Genomic DNA, 23938 nt, shown 5'->3' on the forward strand with positions numbered 1-23938 from the left:
TCATCATCATTATTATTATTATTATTATTATTATTATTATCAATATTATTATTATTATTATTATTATTATTATTATTATTATTATTATTATTATTGTTAGTATCATTATGATTGTTATTGTCATTAGTGTTACAAGTGTATTTGTTGTGTATGATGTTGTTGCCGTTGTTGTAAATGTTGTTCACTTCACTTGTCGCCTTCACAAACTGGCCATTGTGTGGACATGTTGACTGGCCGTCACTTGAGATTCGGCCATCTTGTTGCGTTGTTCGGATTAAAATATCGTTTCGAAATCTAAAATTGTTCACTTTAGAATTCGATTCGTATATGACGACCCGCAGCTGACCGAGAGGCAGCTGCGGGTGGCCTCCACCAGGGCCGAGTACGCCCGGTGGAGCAGGGACCGGGCCCAGCGGTTTGCCGCGGCCCGGAAGGCCTCCTGGCGAAGGGAGGAAGGTTGAGGATGACCGTCCTCTTCCCGCCAGGGAGAGAAACGGTGACGGTGAGTCTGATTTCTCCTTCCGAGGAGAAGGAAACAGTGAGTGTGGGCTCACCGTGCACTGGCGGCCAGAGCGCCGCGAGAGTCCCTCAGTCGTGCGGACCCCCTGCATGGGAGGGGGGTAAGGAGATTGTGACTGTAGGGTTGTAGGACACCGGCGAGGCGGCCAGTAGGGGTGGAGCGCTCCCTCTGCTAGGCTGCCCCCATGGAAGGACGTGAAGGACACTCGGCGTGGCGGCGGCTGAGGGAAAGCGGTCCTCTTGCTAGGCGGCCCCCGGGAAACTGTGTGTGTGAACGCCGGCAGGAGAAAGCGCGCCCTTAGCTTAGCTGCCCCCAGTGGGCGAGATGCAATGCAAGGGTGACTACAACCCTACAGGACGCTCCCTGACCCCAAGGAGGGACTCAGGTCACTTTGTGACCTTAGGATAGACCATGTAACCCTAGGAGACCGTTTGGAAGGATTTTTATGTTGACCAAAGGATGACCTCCATTTATGTGTGAAAGAATGACCTCCCCTTATGTGTGACCAAAGGAAGATTTTTATGTTGACCAAAGGAAGAAATTTTTAAGTTGATGTCGAAAGGAAGAATATTATGTTGATGACCAAAGGATGAAGTGTTAGGATGACCTCTTATGTATGACCAAAGGAAGATTTTTATGTTGTTGACCAAAGGAAGAATTTTTAAGTTGATGTCGAAAGGAAGAATTTTTATGTTCACCAAAGAAAGAAATTTTATGTTGATGACCAAAGGAAGATTTTTATGTTGATGACCAAAGGATGAATTATTAGGATGACCTCCTCTTCTGTATGACCAAAGGATGAATTTTTATGTTGATGACCAAAGGATGACCTTTCTTATTAATGACCAAAGGAAGGATTTTTTCTTTACAACCCAGTGAAGGATTTTTATTTCGTTAAAAAATATCTTAAAAGGATATCAATTTAGTTTATCACATTATCTTACATAACTAAAGATATTTAACTTATTTACAACATCTCTCTCTCTCTCTCTCTCTCTCTCTCTCTCTCTCTCTCTCTCTCTCTCTCTCTCTCATATCTTTTCACACAATTCAAAGGAACAAATGGATTGAAGGGCTACAAAAGGCAAAGGAAACGAGAAATGAGTGAGAGAAATGGTGTAAATGAAAAGGAAGGGATAAGAGAATAAAAAAAATAAAGGGGAGGTGGATGAGAAATGAGACGAATGAAAGGAGGGAATAATGGGAGAGGACGTGATGAAAAGAGAAGTGGATAGGATAGGAAAATTAATAAAACGAGTGAAAAATTGCAAAGAGACTGAGAAAAGAGGGAATAAAGAAGGATGAAATGGGGAAAATGAGAATAAATACCAAAAGAAAGAAGAAAAAGAGAGAAAACAGAGGTAGAATTGAAAAAGAGACGGGTGGTAAAGAGAAAATAAAGAAAAAGAAAGGGAAAGAAATGAAAGAGAAAAGAAAGATAAAGAAAAGGAGAAAAATAGACGATGGAGAGAAAGAAGAGACTAAAGGCGGCAATAAAAGAGAGAAAAAAGATACAGGAGAGAAACAAATAGAAGGAAAACAATGGAGAACAAAGGGAAGAGGAAAGAAAACATAGGTAAGGTGAAGATGACAAAGAAAAGGAAAAAAAAAATAAGAAGAAAATGGGAGTAAAGAGAATGAAAATGGAAGGAAGAATAAGAAGATAAAGGAAGTAAGTGGAAAGAAACAGAAAAAGAATAAGAAAAGAAGAAAAGGATAACAAAGGCGAAAAAACAAGGAGAAAAGGATGAAAATGAAAGTAAGAATAAGAAGATAAAGGAAGGAAGTGGAAAGAAACAGAAGACAAGGCCAAAAATTAGAGAAGTGATTTAAAGAAGAGAAAAAAAGAAGAGGGGAAAAAAGAAACAGGGAGGTAAATAATGAAGGTTATGGAAGGGAAAGGGAAGAAAATTGTCGCTGAACTGAAAATTTTTTGCATTTTTTTGTGTATTTTTGTGTAATGAATATTTTGTCACCATCAATGTTGCTATGGGCTATTTTTTTCTATCTTCATTTAAGAAACCGAGAAAAAAGAAAGTCGCGGATATTGATGGTAATGATGATAGAGGTGGTGGTGGTGGTGGCGGTGGTGGTGATAGTGATGACAATAATGAGAGAGAGCTGTTAATTAACTTAACCATCTCTCTCTCTCTCTCTCTCTCTCTCTCTCTCTCTCTCTCTCTTATTTCTCAAACCATAATAATTAAGAAAAATCTGATAAAAAAAAAACGAGAGAGAGAGAGAGAGAGAGAGAGTAACATTTTAAACATTTTAAACATTTATTCATCATTAGTTTTTTAAAAATATATAATGTACATATTATAATATGCATTGTGCAAACTAGCTAGCCTATTTTAAGCAAAGCTTTTCAGGCATCTTATAATAATCTGTGAGAATTATTTGCTGACATGTGCGGTTTGTGTAATGGAAAGAATAGAATCTTAAAGACAGTACAATAATAATAATAATAATAATAATAATAATAATAATAATAATAATAATAATAATAAAAATGATTGTTATTGTTATTAACAATAATAATAATAATAATGATGTTAATGATGACAATAATGAAAGTATTAACAATAACAATAATAAAAATAATCATGATGACAATAATTCTTATGATAATACATTAATACAAGTTAGAAATAATAACAATAGAAATAAAAAAAAACAATATTAATTATAACAGTAATAAAAATAATATTGATGACAATAGTTCTTATGATATTATATTAATACAAAATAGAGATGATAATATGGAAAGAAGATTCAGTGATATAACATAAACAACTCTGATGATAATAGTAATATATAGACTAAAAATCATGAAAATAAAGAGATATGACAATTCAGCTGTAAAATATTAGCTATAAGGAAATTTAATAAAGATCCTTTATATGCATGAATACAAATACTTAGATTTAATATTGCAAACTAGACAATCAATATGAATTTATGATATTTCTTTTTAGTTGTTTTTTAAATATACTAAGGGAAGGAACATTTTGTATGTGAGGTGGTATAGTGTTCCATACAACAGGACCTATGTATAAAATTGAATGGCGAAATTTTGTGAGGCGATGAGCTGGATGTAGGAGGTTACCACGATTACGTGTCCTATGTTCATGGGTTGGGAGGAGATCTTTTGCTAAATCAAACTTCCTCAAATCTCAAACTAAAATGCAACAAAATTCTCTTCCCAAATCTGTCATGAGAAGTTTCAAACCAGGAGACAAGGTTTTACTTTTTCTCCCCACTCCAGGCAATGCTCTTTACAGTAAGTTCATGGGACCTTATGTTGTGGCTCAAAAACTAAGTCCATTAAACTATGTGGTCCACACTCCTGACCGTCGTAAGGATTCCCAACTAGTTCATATTAATCTAATGAAACATTACCACTCCAGAGAACCAGAGGACGACTTGTCTCGCACTGTACCTGTATGTCTGGTAGGGAAGGAGTCTGGTCCTGTGCCCCCCTAGGAAGAGTCCGACATCGAATTCCTCTTCTCGTCACCTAAAGGACGCCCCTCAAACAGCCAAATCATGTCCAACCTTGATGAGGTTTTTCTTTCCTTAACACCTTCACAACAGTCTTTTCAGAAATCACAGGTGACCTTCCAGGACTTTGTACTACTATCCAACATGATATAACTTTAATATCTAATGACATCAAGCCTATAAGACAACCAGCCTATCGCATTTCACCCATTAAAAAAGACTTGATGAAAAAAGAGGTAGACTATCTGCTCTGTCATCACTTTGCAGAACCTAGTATATCCCCCTGGGCTTCTCCCTGCCTGTTAACATCTAAGCCAGATGGTAGTAGTCGATTTTGCACCGACTACAGGAAATTAAATAAAGTGACGGTGCCAGACTCCTACCCATTGCTTTTGATAGATGACCTTATAGATAGCATAGGAGTAGCCAAATTTGTAACCACCATAGATTTACTTAAGGGTTACTACCAGATTCCCTTCTCGGACGAGGCCAGAATAATATCCGCCTTCATCACCCCTTCGGGCTATACCAATACACAGTGATGCCCTTCGGCTTGTCTAATGCTCCCGCCACCTTCCAGAGGGTTATAAATTACATCACCCAGGACTTGGAGGGAACATCTGCCTATCTGGACGATCTGTTGGTGACTTCGGACGACTGGGTGACACATCTGACCCGTCTCCAGAGGCTGATGGGTCGGTTGCAGGAAGCCGGTCTTACAATCAACCTGGCCAAGTCCACCTTCGGGAAGTCTACGGTGGTCTACCTGGGACATGTGGTGGGGAACGGCAAGGTTCGCCCCAAGAGAACCAACGTAGAGGCCATCCTTGGCTTCCATGTCCCTACCACCAGGAAAGCTCTCATGAGGTTCTTGGGGATGGCTGGTATCTACAGACGATTCTGTAGGAACTTCTCCACCCTGGTCGCCCCCCTGACGGACCTTATCAGCACTTCCGTCCCCTTCCACTGGACCCCGACCTGTGACCAAGCCTTCCAACATCTCAAGGTGTTCCTCTCCTCGGAGCCAGTGGTCTGGACGCCAAATCACTTCTGCCCCTTCCATCTACTAGTGGACGCGAGTGGAGTTGGAGTGGGTGCTGTCCTCCTTCAAGCAGACCCCACAAGCGGCATCGTCCATCCCATCGCCTATCACTCCACCAAGCTGAAGAAACACCAAGTCAACTACTCCACCATCGAGAAAGAGGCTCTGGCACTCGTCCTGGCACTCCAACGTTTTGAGTGCTACCTTCATCCTGGTCCTCAAACTACGAAGGTCTTCACCGATCACAACCCTCTGGCCTTCCTTCACGCCATGAAGAACCGAAACCAACGCATACTTAGGTGGGCCTTATTAACTCAACCCTTCAACTTGGAAGTCCACCATATCAAAGGGGTGGACAACATCATCGCCGACGCCTTATTAAGATCTCCTGTCTCACCTCCTTCATAAGCCCATTACGGATGTTTTACGGGGGAGGAAATGTTACGGACCACCCGTAACATACTCCACTAATATCACCTCCTCCGCTTGCTACCTCGTTCTCCACCTCTCCACCTCCCCTTCCACGTCACCGTCTCATGAACCTTCCACGGCACCGTCTCATGAACCCTCCACGTCACCGTCTCATGAAGCCCGCTACTGTCCCGAAGTTGGATTCACGCGGTCCCATTCGACTCAACCGGAAGTGTTAAGCCATCTCTTGGCTTTCTGGAAGTCAGTCGAGGTCTAGGCCTCAACCAGTGAACACAACGCCTCTTGGACTACCGTGGGATCCACCTCACCCAGCACTTCACCACTGCGACACCGCATAAGTATCACTTCCCCTCGTCCCGTTTTTTCCACATTGCCGCCATATAAGATTAGTATTATTGTTAGGTATTAAGCTGGGTTCTTTATTATTGTATTTATTTCTGTGTGATATGTATATGTGTATGTCAGTTTCATGTTTCATGTTATATCTATGTTTATGTTAGTTTCATTATTGGGTTATTAAAATAGCTTTTTAAGTGCCCCCTTTGCATTTCCTCACCAGTTGAATCTGCAGTTTTTTTTTTTTTATTGTTATTGTTCACCGGCTCCCCGATGCCAATCTTACCCGTTTAACCGGTGAAGGTAACAGCAGATAAACTATTAAAAACTATTGTATTCTACTTTTACGCTGCTTAACTGTCAATACATAGCAGAGGAAGGAGAGCAAAGGGAAGAGGGAAAAGATAAACTTAGAAAAGGAAGAAAATAATACACAAGAGGAAGAAAAGAGAGACGGAGAAAGAAGCAAAATGAATAAGAAGTAAAAGGAGGAGGAAAAAAAAAACTTGGATGCAACGAGTGAAACGATGAAAGGAAAGGAGCGGTGAGAAATGAATGAGATCAAAGGTGAAAGAAAAGTATGGATAAACTGAGAGTGGGAAATGAAAGCCGTGGTGACAGAAGGAAGAAAAAGGTGGTGAGTGGCTGAAGGGCATTGAGCCAAAACACTTTTGTGAGACTGGAGAAGGTCACTGCAAGTCTGTCTGAGGAGTGTTGAGTGGCGCTGGTGAGACTCGGTATAAGGACGAGGTCACGGGTCACGAGGTGGGGGAGTGGTGGGGATGGAGGGACGGGGAGGTGGGTACAAATGGTGGTGAGAAATCGAACTTACGAATGGCAGTTAGAAATGATAAATTTTTTTTTCGCTTGACACACATACATGCAAAGTTTAGAAGCTCCACAGTTCAAATCACAGACTGAATCCATTCCTGTCTTTACAAAAATACCTCGACTGCAAAGAAATTCACGCAGAATTATGAACGCTTAGAAACTTCGGTTTCAATAAACTATTGGAGTACACGAGGAGACTTGACTGACTTGACTGAGACTGACCCACTGACTGACTTGATAGTGTTCGAAGCAACAACAAGGAAGTCAAGGGGAATGGGAACCATATGCCAATTTTGAGCGTAAAAAAATAGTGCACTGAGCGAGTCATCAAGCAGCCACCACAGCATCAGGTTGGCACGTGCTAGTGTTCAGTTCAGGGAAGGTTTACACATATCCAGAACAGCACGCGAAAAATGAGGATAATTTCACAAAACCGTGCACAATATACGTCAAGGAAGTAATTATGATGACTTTATTACCTCATGATGAGATTAATGAAAATAAAACATTAAAAATCAATTCACTAATTAAAAACAGCCACACATTATTTCAGCTGCGAAGTAAATACAAGTTTGGATTTGTGCCAGAGAGATTCTTTCTACATTACTGATGACATGTACCAATAACATGAGACAAAACACTTCAGGGAACTGTAATAGTTCACACCACAGGTAACTGATGAACAACACACACACACACACACACACACACACACACACACACACACACACACACACACACAGCCACATCAATCAGTGATTGGCGGAACATTAGTCACGGGCCGCCTCATTAATGACAATGGTTATGTTTCGCCTTCCTTATCTTGGAAAACTTTCAACTTTCCAAAGGAATGAAAGTGATGAGGCACGAAGAGAAAATGAATTGTTGCTCTCCGTCATCTTTTTCTGTTCAGGTCACGAGATGAGGAATGCTGATCGTGTTGCGGTGGCACGGTGGTGGTGGTGAGAGAGAGAGAGAGAGAGAGAGAGAGAGAGAGAGATGAAATGTCATATGAAGATTCCTCTTTTCTTGTTCTCCTTATTTTTTTCCTCTAATTAGTTTTCCTCTCTCTCTCTCTCTCTCTCTCTCTCTCTCTCTCTCTCTCTCTCTCTCTCTCTCTCTCTCTCTCTCTCTCTCTCTCTCTCTCTCTCTCTCTCTCTCTCTCGTACAACAACCCAACAACAACCCAAACAACAACAACAGCAAAATCAGATGCGCTTGTTGCAACAGCAAACACAAAACACACAACATATAACCACGATAAGCTCACCTCAAACACTACTTTCACAAGTCTCTTATGACACAAACACAAGCAACATATTTCACTCACAACGGGAAAGCAACATTTCTCGTGATCCCAGCATGCTACTCTTAGAACAAATTTCTGGTCAAGATATAGGACTACAACTCATTACAAAAAAAAGCAATGGTTGGCCTAAACATAAAACAATTAATCTAATTGACTTAAAGATAGGAATTGATGAAGGTCTATACAAATACAGATACACAAATCCAACATATACAGATGAAGAAATATTATTATACATATTAAATAACGATATTGATTTTACAAACTGCTGGCATATCTCTGACGACACACAATTTAACAAAACACGTAATGGGCTCCTTCAAGAACTTACCCCACCACCAAATACCAAACCACCCAAACACAGGCATAGACACTCTCACTTAAACAAAACAAAATATGGCCACAATAACAATTTTACAACACAACGTGCACACCTGGAAGACAAACAAATTCCTACTAACAAATACCTACCTGCAACACAATCCAGACATCATACTGCTGAATAGCACAGGGGTAAAAGACACAGAAACAATAAAAATAACTGGTTATAACACATCTAAAATAAACAGTGACGGCTCAGCAATACTAATTAGAAACAACATAAAACACCAAATTACTGACGACTTCTACACAGATATACTACAAGTACGTGTAAACACAAGAACCGGACCAATAAACTTAGCCACTACTTATTTGCCACCACGCAGACCATACCTTCCCTTCCCTGACTTCCATCGATTATCATCTCAGAACACACCTACGTACATAATAAGTGATCTCAACACCAGACATACAATACTCAACAATAACGACTGTAACAATGTAGGGAAAGCATTAAAGAAACTAGTAGACTATGGTAAAATTTATTTTCAAGGTCCTCATTTCAATACATTTTTTAGCAGCAACCACACATCATCTCCAGACATTGTCCTCACTAACAGTAACACATATCATAACATGGAAATCGAACCAGGGCCTACAACATCCTCTGATCACATCCCACTGTTGATAACAATTACCACACAGGCAATTAAAACACCAATTACTCCAATGTCGAACTACAAATTAGCAAACTGGGAAAAATTCACCACGGAAATTGAAGAACACCAAACAAATCTAGACACAAACCCGTACATGACCATACAACAGCTACAAGCATCTATACAGCAATGGACAAACACTATAACAAATGCAATGAAGAAACACATACCACTTAAAAAATCAGCCACACAACACAAACCACTTACAAATAACACGATAAAATATCTCACATATTGTGCTAAAAACATAACAGACAAAAGCAACAACACATTTTGGACAAGACTAAAATATGCAACCCTAAAAAGGATCCAGCAAGCAATCATAAAAGAATGTCAAAAAATACAATACAAGCAATGGGAAAATAAAATAAAATCACTGAACAACATACACAAAGACGCTAAAAAATTTTGGTCCCAGATCAAAAGGCTGAAAGGGAACCCAAACCCTCCAAACAATTACATTATACACAACAATGAAAAAATACACAACACAGACAAACAAGAAGAAATCTTCAGGGACATATGGAGCAAAACTTTCCAAATATCACCAGAAGAAAATACAAACTTTGACCAAACCACAGATAACATGGTAGCCCAATTCATTACTAATAATAAACAAATTCTCAGACCATTTCCACATGGAGATCCAAACAGATTAGATGACAATCACCAGCTTTTATGAAAAAAATAACCTCTGAATCTGTTTCACTTAAGATAAAAAGTCTTAAAAACAATACACCAGGTAAAACAAAAATTAACAAAACAATACTACAAAAACTTTCAATAACATCTATAGAAATACTAGCGAAACTACTCAACATTTCCATGTCCATGGGCTACTTTCCAGACAATTTTAAACATGCAAACCTAAAACTAATACCGAAGGCTAATAAACAACCAACGGATCCACAAAACTACAGACCAATCTCATTATTGGAGGTACATGGAAAGATATACAAAAAAATTATAAACCAACGGCTAATATCACACCTGGAAACACACAACCTCATACCAGCTTCACAACACGGCTTCAGACAATACAGCTCAACAAATACAGCCATAGCAACACTTACAGAATCATTAAGCAATGCACTCACAACTAATAAAGTCACCACCATTGTCACTCGTGACATCTCAAAAGCGTTTGATAAAGTATGGCATCAAAGGCTCACCTACAAACTAACCAAACTAAATCTACACCCCATATATATTAAACTTTTAAGTAACTTTTTGCATAACAGAACTGCAAGCATAACTATAAACAAACACACAGGCCCACCAATAACACTAAAAAGCGGAGTGCCACAAGGAAGCAACCTATCGCCAACCCTCTTCACCATATATACGTCAGACACCCCAATATCAGATCCACAATGCACTAACATCGCATACGCAGATGATATAACCCAAATAATATGTCAACCGGGAAATAACAGAAAGTATCTGGCATGAAAAGTGAGTAGAGAAATCTTAAAAATCAATGAGTTTGAACACCAATGGAAAATAAAGACAAACATAAACAAATTTACAATCCTCCCCATCTCTATTGCAAAAACAGAACCAATAAATGTAAGCAACCAAATAATCCCATACTCAAAAAAAGCAAACATCTTAGGTTTAACAATCACCAACAGAGGATATACGCAGCAAATTACAAACAACGTAGCAAAGGCTAAACATGCACTGTACACATTAAAAAGATTTCACCATATTAACACCAACATTAAATTACACCTCATAAAGGCTTGCGTCATTCCAATTCTCACCTACCCGGCCTACCCACTAGCATCACTGACTAAACAATCAATCAGGAAACTACAAAGAATCCAAAACAAAGCCCTACGATTTGCATATAATGAAAGATACCCATACATCAAGAACACAATACAATTACACCAATTAAGCAACCTCAAACCAATCAACATTACACTATACGAGCAAGCCAACAAAACAAAACTCACAATACAGGACAAGTTACAAGACACCATATACAGACATAATAACAGACAACCAGAATAACACCCAAGATCATGCATGGTTCAGGAAAACAGCAAAACTACTGGAACAACAAGCACCACAACCACTTTATAATTAAGGGTAATCTACATTATAACACAACACACTACTCTACACACAAAAACACTGGTCAGGAACATCACTCTCACATCTCCTTACTAGCCCCTGTCCCTGACCCCCGCGCCCTGAGTCACTGGGGAGGAGGTGTGCTGAGTAGATTAAGCGAGGCGAAGCTGACGGGTGCTGACGTCACATTCTAGCATCCTGACTGCTGATAACAACTTCAGTACTTTCCCTCCCCGGGTGAGGGGTTATCTGTACACTGAGAAGATCTGCAGGATCCTCAGCAGCGGGAAAGGTTGAAAGTCAGACCGGGCACCCTGAGTAGTTGGCATGGGGGAATCGCCTCCTCTCATGCTGGCTAGGGGCAGAGAGGCAGGTAAACATCTCACAGGAAATTACCACGCACGGGTGACGGGGGGCTGCAAGGAGGAGACTACACTAACACACTACACACTATACATAGGAAACAAACTCAGTCTTATAATGAGTAAGATAAACTTAGTTTTTAAGAAGACTTTTACACTAATTTATTATTAAAACAAACCTACTACTACTACTACTACAGTAGTAGTAGTAGTAGTAGTAGTAGTAGTAGTAGTAGTAGTAGTAGTAGCAGTAGCAGTAGTAGTGTGGTTCACTACACTAGCGTCCGTCCTGCGTGGAAAACTGAACTTCTTAATGTTCCTCAGACACTGAATTTTCATGACATTTGCATCTCCTTCTCTTGTTCGTGTGTCTCCATCCTCCGTCAGTGTTAGCAGGTCTTGTCTGTCTGTCTGTCTTTGTGTTTCATTTTGTTTTGTTGTTGTTTAATTTATGGCCTATAGCGCTGTTCAGCTTCCACCCATTAGTGGCGCAGGCAATTTTCTTTATAGTGATGGGCATATTAGGGCTCATATCACCACCCAAGCGCGTCTTTGTTGCAACCACCTAGAACCTGGGTAGGTATCTTGGTGACATGTAGCTAACTTCAAACCACTCCACAAATGACATAACTTCAAAGTGGTATGTGATGGAATTCTAACTTACACGTGGACGTGTGTGTGTGTGTGTGTGTGTGTGTGTGTGTGTGTGTGTGTGTATTTACCTAGTTGTATTTACCTAGTTGTAGTTTTACAGGGCCTGGGCCTTATGCTCGTGTGGCCCCGTCTCCATATATACACTTATCCAATCTTACTCTAAAAGTATGCACACTCGTTGCAGACACTACTTCTTCATTTAAACTGTTCCACGTCTCAATACATCTTTGCGGGAAACTATATATTTTTTAATATCTCTCAGACATCTTCCTTTTCTCAGCTTTTTACTATGCGATCTTGTGCTTCGAATGTCATATTCTTCTCTCAGGATCAGTTTCTCATTATCCACTTGGTCCATTCCGTTGATCAATTTATAAACTTGTATCAGATCTCTCTCCTTCTTTGTTCCAGGGTTGGAAGATCCATAGCCTTTAGTCTCTCCTCATATGTCATCCTTTCAAATTCTGGAAACATTCTTGTAGCCATTTTTTGTAGCCTCTCCAACTTCCTTATGTTTTTTTTTTTTTTATAAGGGGTTCACACTTCTGCATATTCCAATCTGGGTCTTATTATAGTACTTATTAATTTCTTCATCATTTCTTTGTCCATGTAGTGAAATGCTGCTCCAATATTCCTCAGCAAATTATATGTTTCTCTAAAAGTTACCGGTTGATTGTTTTCTTCCATCTTCACTCCTAAGTCTTTTTCCTTTTTTACTTTCTCCAGTTCTACTCCATCTCCCATATTATAGATTCCCACGGGTCGTCTTTCACTCTTTCCCATTTCCATGACATGGCTTTTGTTCACATTGAATTCCATTTCCACTTTTACTCCATTCCCAGATCTTATTTAGGTCTTCTTGCAGTATTTCACAATCCTCTTTTGCTTTATAACTCTGCACAGTTTCGTATCATCTGCAAACAGATTTATGTAGTTGTTCACTCCCTCTGGCATGTCGTTAATATAAATGAGGAAAAGTATTGGTGCCAATACTGACCCCTGTGGCACTCCGCTTTCTACTGCTCTCCACTTGGACTTCATATCTTTGACTACCGTCCTTATTTCTCTCCCCCTCAAATAATTTTCTATCCATCTCAATGTGCTTCCTTTTAAGCCACCCTTCTCCTCTAACTTCCATAGTAATCGTGCATGTGGCACTTTGTCAAACGCCTTTTTTAAATCCAAATAAATACAGTCAACCCATCCCTCTCTCTCTTGTACTCTATCAACTATTCTAGAATAGAAACTCAATAAATTAGTTACACAAGACCGTCTTTTTCTAAAACCAAATTGGCTCTTTGATATTAATTTGTTGTCTTAAACGAACTCGATCCATTGTTTCTTTATTATTCTTTCACACATCTTGCATATTACACTGTGTGTGTGTGTGTGTGTGTGTGTGTGTGTGTGTGTGTGTGTGTGTGTGTGTGTGTGTGTGTGCTTACTACTGTGGTATAATAGTAGCACCAGCAGTAATAGTAGTAGTAGTAGTAGTAGTAGTAGTAGTAGTAGTAGTAGTAGTAGTAGTAGTAGTAGTAGTAGTAGTAGTAGTAGTAGTAGTAGTAGTAGTAGTAGTAGTAGTAGTAGTAGTAGTAGTAGTAGTAGTAGTAGTAGTAGCAGCAGTAGCAGCAGTAGTAGTAGTAGTAGTAGTAGTAGTAGTAGTAGTAGTAGTAGTAGTAGTAGTAGTAGTAGTAGTAGTAGTAGTAGTAGTAGTAGTAGTAGTAGTAGTAGTAGTAGTAGTAGTAGTAGTAGTAGTAGTAGTAGTAGTAGTAGTAGTAGTAGTAGTAGTAGTAGTAGTAGTAGTAGTAGTAGTAGTAGTAGTAGTAGTATTTTAGTATGGTGGTGGTGGTGGTGGGGAGTAGGGCAGGGGTGTGAGCCAACCAGCGAGCAGGGATGTCCCATGACGTCATCCTAAGCTCCTCCCTCCGCGCCAGATGTAAACAAATCCCTTTAAAAACCACGTGGTCGCAGTATTCGCGGATCAAAACATTCGCGACTATTTTCGACTACCACGACGCCTGTACCTTGACTATCGGGAGCAAGGGGGCGTGACTGTCATGGGCGTAGTGGGCGTGGCTTTGGCTCGGAGTGACGCTTAACTTAGTGAGTGAGGGAGTGGCGCCAAATGTAAAGTCCGCGAAGTTTTCTCTCTCTCTCTCTCTCTCTCTCTCTCTCTCTCTCTCTCTCTCTCTCTCTCTCTCTCTCTCTCTCTCTCTCTCTCGACATGATATACAGACATTTCATCTTTCTACATTGAGGAAATACTATTTAATATTCCAATATAAAAAGTTTAGGGCCGTGTTTTTTATAGTTTGAATGATGAAGTTTTATTACATATCTTATGTTTATTTTTGCATTGGGACAACATACGGAGAACCGGAATATATATGATCCAAGCCATCCCAACTTTGCTCCGCTAATCTAATCTGGGAAAAGTTCCGCCTATCTGGAGCGGATGTGCCTCCTTCCGCGTATCATAGGCCAGTGTCATGCCCCCTTCACAGTAATAATAATAATAATAATAATAATAATAATAATAATAATAATAATAATAATAATAATAATAATAATAATAATAATAATAATAATAACAATAATAATAATAATGATAATAATAATAATAATAATAATAATAATAATAATAATAATAATAATAATAATAATAATAATAATAATAATAATAATAATAATAATAATAATAATAATAATAATAATAATAATAATAATAATAATAATAATAATAATAATAATAATAATAATAATAATAATAATAATAATAATAATAATAATAATAATAATAATAATAATAATAAGATAATAATAATAATAATAATAATAATAATAATAATAATAATAATAATAATAATAATAATAATAATAATAATAATAATAATAATAATAATAATAATAATAATAATAATAATAATAATAATAGTTTGAAACAGACAGGGAGACTCTCTCTCTCTCTCTCTCTCTCTCTCTCTCTCTAATAATAATAATAATAATAATAATAATAATAATAATAATAATAATAATAATAATAATAAGTAACAATCACGCAGGGACGCCACAGAACGCCTGACTTCTGATCTTTCTAAGATTCCTGATTAGGGCAAAGAAAACTTGGTAGTTTTCAATGCCTCAAAGACTAATTTCCTCCATCTATCAACTCGGCACAACCTTCCAGACAACTATCCCCTCTTCTTCAATGACACTCAACTGTCTCCTCTTCCATAATGAACATCCCCGGTCTGTCCTTCACTCATAATCTTAACTGCAAACTTCACATCTCATCTCCTGCTAAAACAGCTTCTATGAAGTTAGTCGTTCAGCGGCGTCTCCTCCAGTTTTTCTCGCTCATCCAACTGCTAACTCTGTACAAGGGCCTTATCCGTCCTTGTATGGAGTACTCTTCTCGCATATTTTGGGGTTCCACTCATACAGCTTTATTAGATAGGGTGGAATCAAAAGCTTTTCGTCCCATCAACTCCCTCCTCTGACTGACTGTCTTCAGCCTCTTTCCCACCGCCGAAATGTTGCATCTCTTTCTATCTTTTATCGCTATTTTCATGCTAACCGATTTACTGATCTTGCTTACTGCATGCCTCCCCTCCCCTCTCCTCCCCCACCCTCGCTGCACAAGGCTTTCTTCTTCCTCTCATCCCTATTCTGTCCAACCCTCTAATACAGGGTTTCTCAACCGGGGTTCCCGGAATCCTAAGGTTCCGCAAAAGGTTCCGAAGGGTTCGGCAAGAACAAGTGAGATAAGCTAATGCACTTTTGACTTTTAATCTATAATTTCATATACGTAATATAACTAAACACGCACAATATATTATTGGGTATTGTAATATTATAATACATTATTTTTCCTTAAATTACTTATTCAAAAATTTATATAATGATATTTGTCACGTGAAATAGAACGAAAATAAAACGAGAAATTCAATATGGTATATAATTTTGCTTTTGCGCAGGGGTTCCTTGAGACATGTCATTTATTTTAAGGGTTAGTGAAGAGTAAAACGGTTGAGACACGCTGCTCTAATACAACAGTTAACCAGTATTCTCATTCACTCATTCCTTTCACTGGTAACTGTGGAACTCCCTGCCTGCTTCTGTATTTCCATCTTCCTACCACTTCACTCTTCTTTTAAGAGAAAGATGTCAACACATTTGTCCCTGGCTTTTGGATGACTCTTTCGGACCTTTTAGGGACCTGTAGGTCCAGTGTCCATTTTCTTATCTAACATTTTGTTGTCCTTGTCACCTTTCCCTCTTGCATAAAAATATTAGAAAAAAAAAAAAAAATAATAATAATAATATAATATAATAATAATAATAATAATAATAATAATAATAATAATAATAATAATAATAATAATAATAATAATAATAATAATAATAATAATAATAATAATAATAATAATAATAATAATAATAATAATAATAATAATAATAATAATAATAATAATAATAATAATAATAATAATAATAATAATAATAATAATAATAATAATAACACAACATTGTAGTTTGGTGATGAGGTGACTCGTGGGAGGTGGGGTGGCGGTACCTTCCAAGCAGTACACCTTTACAATTCATTGCATCAAGTCACCTTTCTTTATATATTTCAACCAAGGAGGTTGAACAAGAGAAGGCGGCGTGACGTCACCAAAGTGAATGGGACGCGCTAGTGTACCGCTGCTGCCCCTCTAATGACCCCACTTACCATTTACCAGCCGCCCATTGACAACACATGGAAACGCCCGAGTTATTTTCATTGTTATGTCCATGTTTGGAGGCCGCCTTCCATACATGTGACCTTAAAAGACTCGCAATAGTCGTGGCACACCGCGCCACGAAGATTTAGACGGTAAATCCTACATACCAGCGAGATAATACAGTGTTTTCCAGCGTTGGTGGACTTGGGTGAGAGGTGCACATGGAAGCTGTCTTTGGGGCAAACGTTTGGCTGGACCAGATCATGTACACATGTACACATGTGCATGTGCATGTAGATGTACACATGCAGGCTACATATACATGTGCATTCGAAATGAAGGATAAATAAACTGTTTATCAGGTGAAAGTTGGCCTGAAGGTTGATTTGTCTTGGTATACCAATAACTCAACACATGCACATGTCAAAATATATCTCTCTCTCTCTCTCTCTCTCTCTCTCTCTCTCTCTCTCTCTCTCTCTCTCTCTCTCTCTCTCGAATGGTGAGTGATTTGATGTGAGCGTGCATTGTGAAGCATCTATCAGTGAAATGTTCCTTCAGTGTTTGTTCCTTGCCATGCAATGAACGAGAGGAAGCAATCTTTTTACCATCATTTCTCCTGGAAACGCCTGGTGTATTTCTTTCAATATTGCAGCTTCTTGGCATTAACACCATTAATAAAGGGTCTGCATGACATATTGACAAAACTATAATATGGTTTACAAAAGTCAAACCATCAGTTCTCCTTAGCTTTCCTCTAGTGATGCAAAAGAGAGTGGCAATTTCCCATTATTAACACGGGAGAGCGAGGCCTATTAATGTTTTGCGTGTAAAAGCGTTTAAGCTCCGCCCGGCGCCCACACCCTCATCAGCTCCGCGCACTGTAACTGCCTTCACTTTTTCTAAGCAGGGCGGGATAGGCGTGTGCCGGTGTCACATGCCAAAGTGTGGCCCGTGACAAAGTGTCCTTCACTATTCATAAGACAACTAAATGCAATAAGTGTGATTTCCATTCTCAACACGTCTCAATTAAGTACAAAAGAGTCCGATTCTTCACTACTGATTTGGGACGAACACTGAACTCCTTTCCTTCATTGTGACTGGACAAAAAGCAGGTGTGTTAAGACAGGTAGTGTGAAGTGCAGTGGCTAACAGTGATGGCGAAGAGAAAGACACTAAACCACACAGGAAAACAAAAGCTGAAGGAAGAGGGATATGGAAAGGAGAGCCGCCCACGCAAATACACAAACTGCTTTACTTCACTGTGTCTGGACAAAAGAAGGTGCGATAAAACAGGTAGTGTGAAGTGCAGTGGTTCCCGGTGACGGCAAAGGAAATGACACAAAACCACGCAGGAAAACAAGAGCTAGAGGAAGAGAAACATGGAGCGCGAAAAGAAGAATAAGATCGAAAGCCGGACACACACAGACACAAACTCCTTTCCTTCACTGTGACTGGACAAAAGCTGGTGTAGTGGTGCACGTTGATGGCCACGGAAAAGAAACCAAACCTACATGGATACTAAACGAAAGGAAGAGAAATATTGACAAAGACACAAAGGCAAAACGACCCTTCAGAACACCAGTACACCGTGTATGACTTTCCCCTCAGCAACCTTCCCTTAAGAGTAACATAAACTATTGCCCTTACGAACTAACCACAACCTGCCACACTCCTATTCCCTCCCTTGCACTAGACTAACCTCCCTCACTCTCAGGTACCTCCAACGCTTTCCTATCAGCAAGCTTCCTTAGGAGACACGTCAGTTATTGTCCCTATCAACTAAACACAAGACAACTGCCACACACCTATCCCTTCCCTTGCACTACACTAACCTTCTCCCTCACACTCAACTATCTCACAAGCTTTCCCACCATAAATAATCTTCCTGTCAAATAAACACAACTATTCTCTTTCCTTTATATCAGAGCGACTCCCTCCACTCTCAGCACTCGTTCTACACAATAAGGCTCCACATTTTAAATCCCACACCTTACCTCTTATTCAATCAGCCTCGTTGAAGATATTATATGGTATGCAGTCTTGCCATCTCTCTGCTCCCTCACAAATAACGACTCTGGAAGTATCTATAATTGTACAGCGAGATGTTCCAATCAGCATAGCGCAAGGATACTGATACTGATGAGTGTTGCGCAGTAACCTTTATAACGACAGCACTCTATCATGGTGTATAATTCAATGCTGGTGTGAGGGTTGGGTCTGGCAGGGTGATAAGGTGTTCATCTTACCGCCTGTACATGATCGTCTCCACGCTCTCGCCAGTTCATACTCTGTTACACTGGAGGCTTGTATCTTCGTGGGTTATTAATTCAGTGTTACTACGAGGGATGGTTCTTTGAATGACAAAAAGGGTGTTCGTTTTAATTCCTCCATATTACAATTTTAGATGCCTTATTTATTTATTTATCTATTTTTTGCTCGACACACTTTCGGGACTTTCATCTACAGTGAACCTTTTTTATCCTTTTATTTCTTATTTTGCCCATTTGACCAGAGCCCATTTCCCATTAAACTAATGAAATATTATCTATAAATTGGCATGCCCAATTCTTGCTTTTAACTTGTGAAGGTTGCTGCTTACCTGCACCTGACTTCCATGTGCTTTCCTTCCTTGATTTACCCTCATTTCATCTGGAAAGCCTTAGTGATGCACCAATTATCCTGTACCCTCACTTTCAGAGAGAGAGAGAGAGAGAGAGAGAGAGAGAGAGAGAGAGAGAGAGAGAGAGAGAGAGAGAGAGAGAGAGAGAGAGAGAGAGAGAGAGAGCAGTATCTATGAGTTATGTCATCCTGATCATATCAACTCGGTCAAAACTTGTACCAAAAAGTGTTCATCACATGTAGCCAGTGTCCAGCTCCACTCCCGCATATTGTTCACGAAATGATTAAATTTAGAACTGAGAGAGAGAGAGAGAGAGAGAGAGAGAGAGAGAGAGAGAGAGAGAGAGAGAACATAGACAAACAGACAGACAGACAAACCAACCTTTAATTCACTTGTATGCATATGTATATTTTCTAAACCAGACAGTCTTCTCTCTCTCTCTCTCTCTCTCTCTCTCTCTCTCTCTTTCTCATTTCTATGTAGTCTGAATCAAAAATGAAAATAATATTGACAAATATAAATAACACTATGGTACAGTACATGTATATTGTTAAGTAAATGAAAAATAGATAAATAAATAAATAAATAAACAAATTCACGATAACCATACGATTTTCCACGATTTTTCTATGATGCTATTTTCTTCGATGCGGTTTTTTACGATGCGATTTCCTACGATACAATTTTCCACGATAATATTCCCCACGATGCGATTTTCTACAATACGATTTTCCACGACAATATTACCCACGATGCGATTTTCTACGATACGATTTTCCACGACAATATTCCCCACGATGCGATTTTCTACGATGCGATTTTCCACGATAGTATTTTCCACGATGCGATTTTCTACGATGCGATTTTCTACGATACGATTTTCCACGAAAATATTTTCAACTATGCGATTCCCTCGATGCGATTTCACGATAACGTAGCAGTCGATGTTGACGAAACCCTTTAAATTGTACTTACATGAGTTGGTACTGGGCCGAACCTTTCCTCCCCAAAGGTCCATCCCAGTCCCGAGGGTGTGAGAGCAGTGACGAGGCAACCTTGCCGCGCCTCACACGGATCGCCATGAGCAATGACCCACCACACACCACGCCCCAGCCACTGTCATGAAGTGAGTCCTCTCACCTCTCTCCTAGTCCCCTGCTCCTATAAGGTCCCCCCACCCCCACCGCCATCTCTGTTGTGTGAAGGCCTGTTCCAAGAGTCCCTCCTCCTGGGACATCTCTGCAGACGTATCATTTCCTCCCTGGACATTTGATCCTGGTGCAGATACACAGATGTTGGACTCTGCTCAAACTGTAGTAGTCCAGTTTCCAGCGCTGTCTGTGCTCTGTGCTTCAAGAAGGTGGTACTCTTCAAACGTCCAGGAGAAGGCTCCTCTCTGCCGGCGGTCGCTTGATTTCGGCCTGGAATCAATAGAGAGGTTACAGAAATGATGCCGAGCATTCACTACTGAATAACACCACACACACTACACACTCTCCACACACACACACACATACACCACAAACAAAGAACACATGCAGGCAGGCAGAGAGAGAGAGAGGAGAGAGAAGAGAAGCGAAGCGAAGCGAAGCGAAGCGAAGAGAAGAGAAGAGAAGAAGAGAAGAGAAGAGAAGAGAAGAGAAGAGAAGAGAAGAGAAGAGAAGAGAAGAGAAGAGGAAAGGAGAGGAGACGAGAGAAGACGATTCGAGACGAGACGAGACGAGACGAGTCGAGACGAGATGAGACGAGAGATGAGAGGAGATGAGACAAGACAGAGAGGAGACGAGACGAAACGAGGGAGGCAGAGGAAACAGGACGAGATGAGAGAGGAAACGAGATAAAAATGGAGACGAGACGAGACGAGAAGAGCCGAGACGAAAAGAGACGAGAGAGAAAACGACACGAGAGAAAGGAGACGAGACGAGACAAGAGAGGAGACGACACGAGACAGGAGAGAGGAGACGAGACAAGAGAGAGGAGACGACACGAGACAAGAGAGAGGAGACGAGACAAGAGAAAAGACGAGACGAGACAAGAGAGAGGAGAGACAAGAGAGAGGAGACGACACGAGACGAGAACGAGGAGAGGAGACGAGACGAGAGACATGAGAGGAGACGAGGCGAGACGAGAACGAGGAGAGGAGACGAGACGAGAGAGAGAGAGAGAGAGAGAGAGAGAGAGAGAGAGAGAGAGAGAGAGAGAGAGAGAGAGAGAGAGAGAGAGAGAAAGAGAGTGAAAGAGAGAGAGAAGAAGGGAGACGAGATGAGACATGAGATGAGAGACGAGCGAGAAGAGATGAGACGAGCGAGAAGACACGAGATGAGAGAGAGAAAGGAGACAAGAAAAGCGGAGACGAGACGAGAGGAGACCCAAGATGAAAGAGAAGAGACGAGATGAGAGAGAAAGGAGACGAGAAGAGAGAGGAGGCGAGAGAGAGAAATGAGACGAGACGATGCAAGAGAGAGAGAGAGAGAGAGAGAGAGAGAGAGAGAGTGTGTGTGTGTGTAATTCACCTCGGTCTCACCCAGCCAGTCTTCCCCATTACGGAGCGAGGTCAGACCTCATAGACCGATCTTCGGTTAGGACTGAGACCACAACACACTCCACACACCGGGAAAGCGAGGCCACAACCCCTCGAGTTACATCTCGTACCTACTTACTGCTATGTGAACAGAAGCTACACATTCAGAGGCTTGCCCATTTGCCTCGCCGCCTCCGGGACTCAAACCCGGACCCTCTCGAGTGTGAGTCGAGCGTGCTAACCACTACGCTACGCGGTGTGTGTGTGTGTGTGTGTGTGTGTGTACTGCAGTGATGAGTACTGACCTGTGGCTGTATGTGCGCGGCAGGAAGGAATTCCGGAACACCTTGCTTGGGGCGCTGGAGTCCGAGGTGGGCGTGACGCAGGCGCTCAATGTCCTTGTGGAGGCGGTCAGCCAGCGATAGCCGCGATACATCCTTGTTGAGTCTTGCTGCTGCGCATGGGCACTGCGGAGTATGCGTTCTCCGCGGGATTCTTGTAGTCGTGGTCGTGCAGGTGATGGTGGTGGAGGTGGGTGTGGTGTGGGTGATGCAAGGGAGAGAGGCGGTGGCACGGTGTTGAGAGGTTTCTTGATGGGGAAGTTTAGGGAGTAAAAGATCATGTGGTGGTCCAGATTCAGATTCAGATTCAGATGTTTATTGACCACAACATGACACAGAAATTTCAAAATGACAAGATCACAACAAATAATCCCAGATAATTAAAACTAACAACAACATACAAGCTAATTGTAGTCCAGTAACTACTCATACAATGTCCAGATAAAAATAAATATCATAATATTCAAGTTCCCAATCCCTATTTGTATACTGAATGGATATCATGAACTATATGGCATACATTTTCTGGTGCGAACATATCAGAACAAAACAACTCTTCCAAACTAGCAAATTGGTACCTGTCTCTTAAGTGTCGAGTCATTGGACAGTTCTCAGTGACGTGTCATTCAGTTTGAATTTCCCCACACACGCACAACCGTTCTTCTACTGGTATACGCCCACGACCTCGCCTATTCCATCTCCCTGTCTCGCAGGCCAGGGAGTGTCCGCTCACCCTAAACCGAGTGAACGACATCCTGTGATATTCCTTTATATCGTGTTTTTCTTTATAAACAGGGTTAACAGACAATGTTGGGTTGATTTCCATATACACCTTGCGACGAGACGACTCACTAGACCTGATACACTGTTGACGGCGCCCACAGCGTTGTGCACCATGTTCTGCTCGTTCTGACGCCGCGCCTCCTCATCCCGACATGGGCAGTCACGTACGCGATTCCGCTTCATGCACACGATCACCAACACCAATTCCACCACTAGCACGGGCATAACGGTGCTGAACACCGCCACCAGCAGCACCTGGCCCGCCGACATGGCTTCCGCCTCGGTGCTTGGTCGCGCCACGCTGCCCACCACTACCGTAACAATGCTGCACTGCGGGCTCGCCCATGCTGTGCCGGCAGGAGCAGCGGTAACCCACCGCCAGCTCCGCCGCCTCTTGGTAGTAGCAGGTGTTAGGCCCCTGACATCACTTCAGGCAACTGCAACACCATAAAAAATATCCTGTCAGGAACACAGCGCATTCATACACACACACCCACATCGCCTCCCCAACACACACACACACACCGTAGTGTAGTGGTTAGCACGCTCGACTCACAATCGAGAGTCCGGGTTCGAATCCCAGAAAGCGGCAAGGAAAATGGGCAAGCCTCTTAATGTGTAGCCCCTGTTCACCTAGCAGTAAATAGGTACGGGATGTAATTGGAGGGGTTGTGGCCTCGCTTTCCCGGTGTGTGGAGTGTGGTGTGGTCTTAGTCCTACCCGAAGACCGGTCTATGAGCTTTGAGCTCGCTCTGTAATGGTGAAGACTTGCTGGGTGACCAGTAAACGACCGAGGTGAATAACACACACACACACACACACACACACACACAC

At 40.9% G+C, this 23938-nt stretch overlaps 1 protein-coding gene across 1 annotated transcript; it reads right to left on the minus strand.

The window, feature by feature from the left end:
• Positions 1–20623: 20623 nt before the first annotated feature.
• LOC123502262 lies at positions 20624–22807 on the minus strand. The gene is made up of 2 exons (XM_045251483.1): positions 22286–22807; positions 20624–20880 (listed from the first exon to the last, which is right to left on the minus strand). Exons 1-2 carry the CDS (start codon positions 22600–22602, stop codon positions 20766–20768), a joined length of 432 nt encoding a protein of 143 aa, XP_045107418.1. The 5' UTR covers positions 22603–22807; the 3' UTR covers positions 20624–20765.
• Positions 22808–23938: the final 1131 nt, after the last annotated feature.

Source organism: Portunus trituberculatus, chromosome 11 (genome assembly GCF_017591435.1).
Source record: "Portunus trituberculatus isolate SZX2019 chromosome 11, ASM1759143v1, whole genome shotgun sequence".
Lineage (NCBI taxonomy): Eukaryota > Metazoa > Arthropoda > Malacostraca > Decapoda > Portunidae > Portunus > Portunus trituberculatus.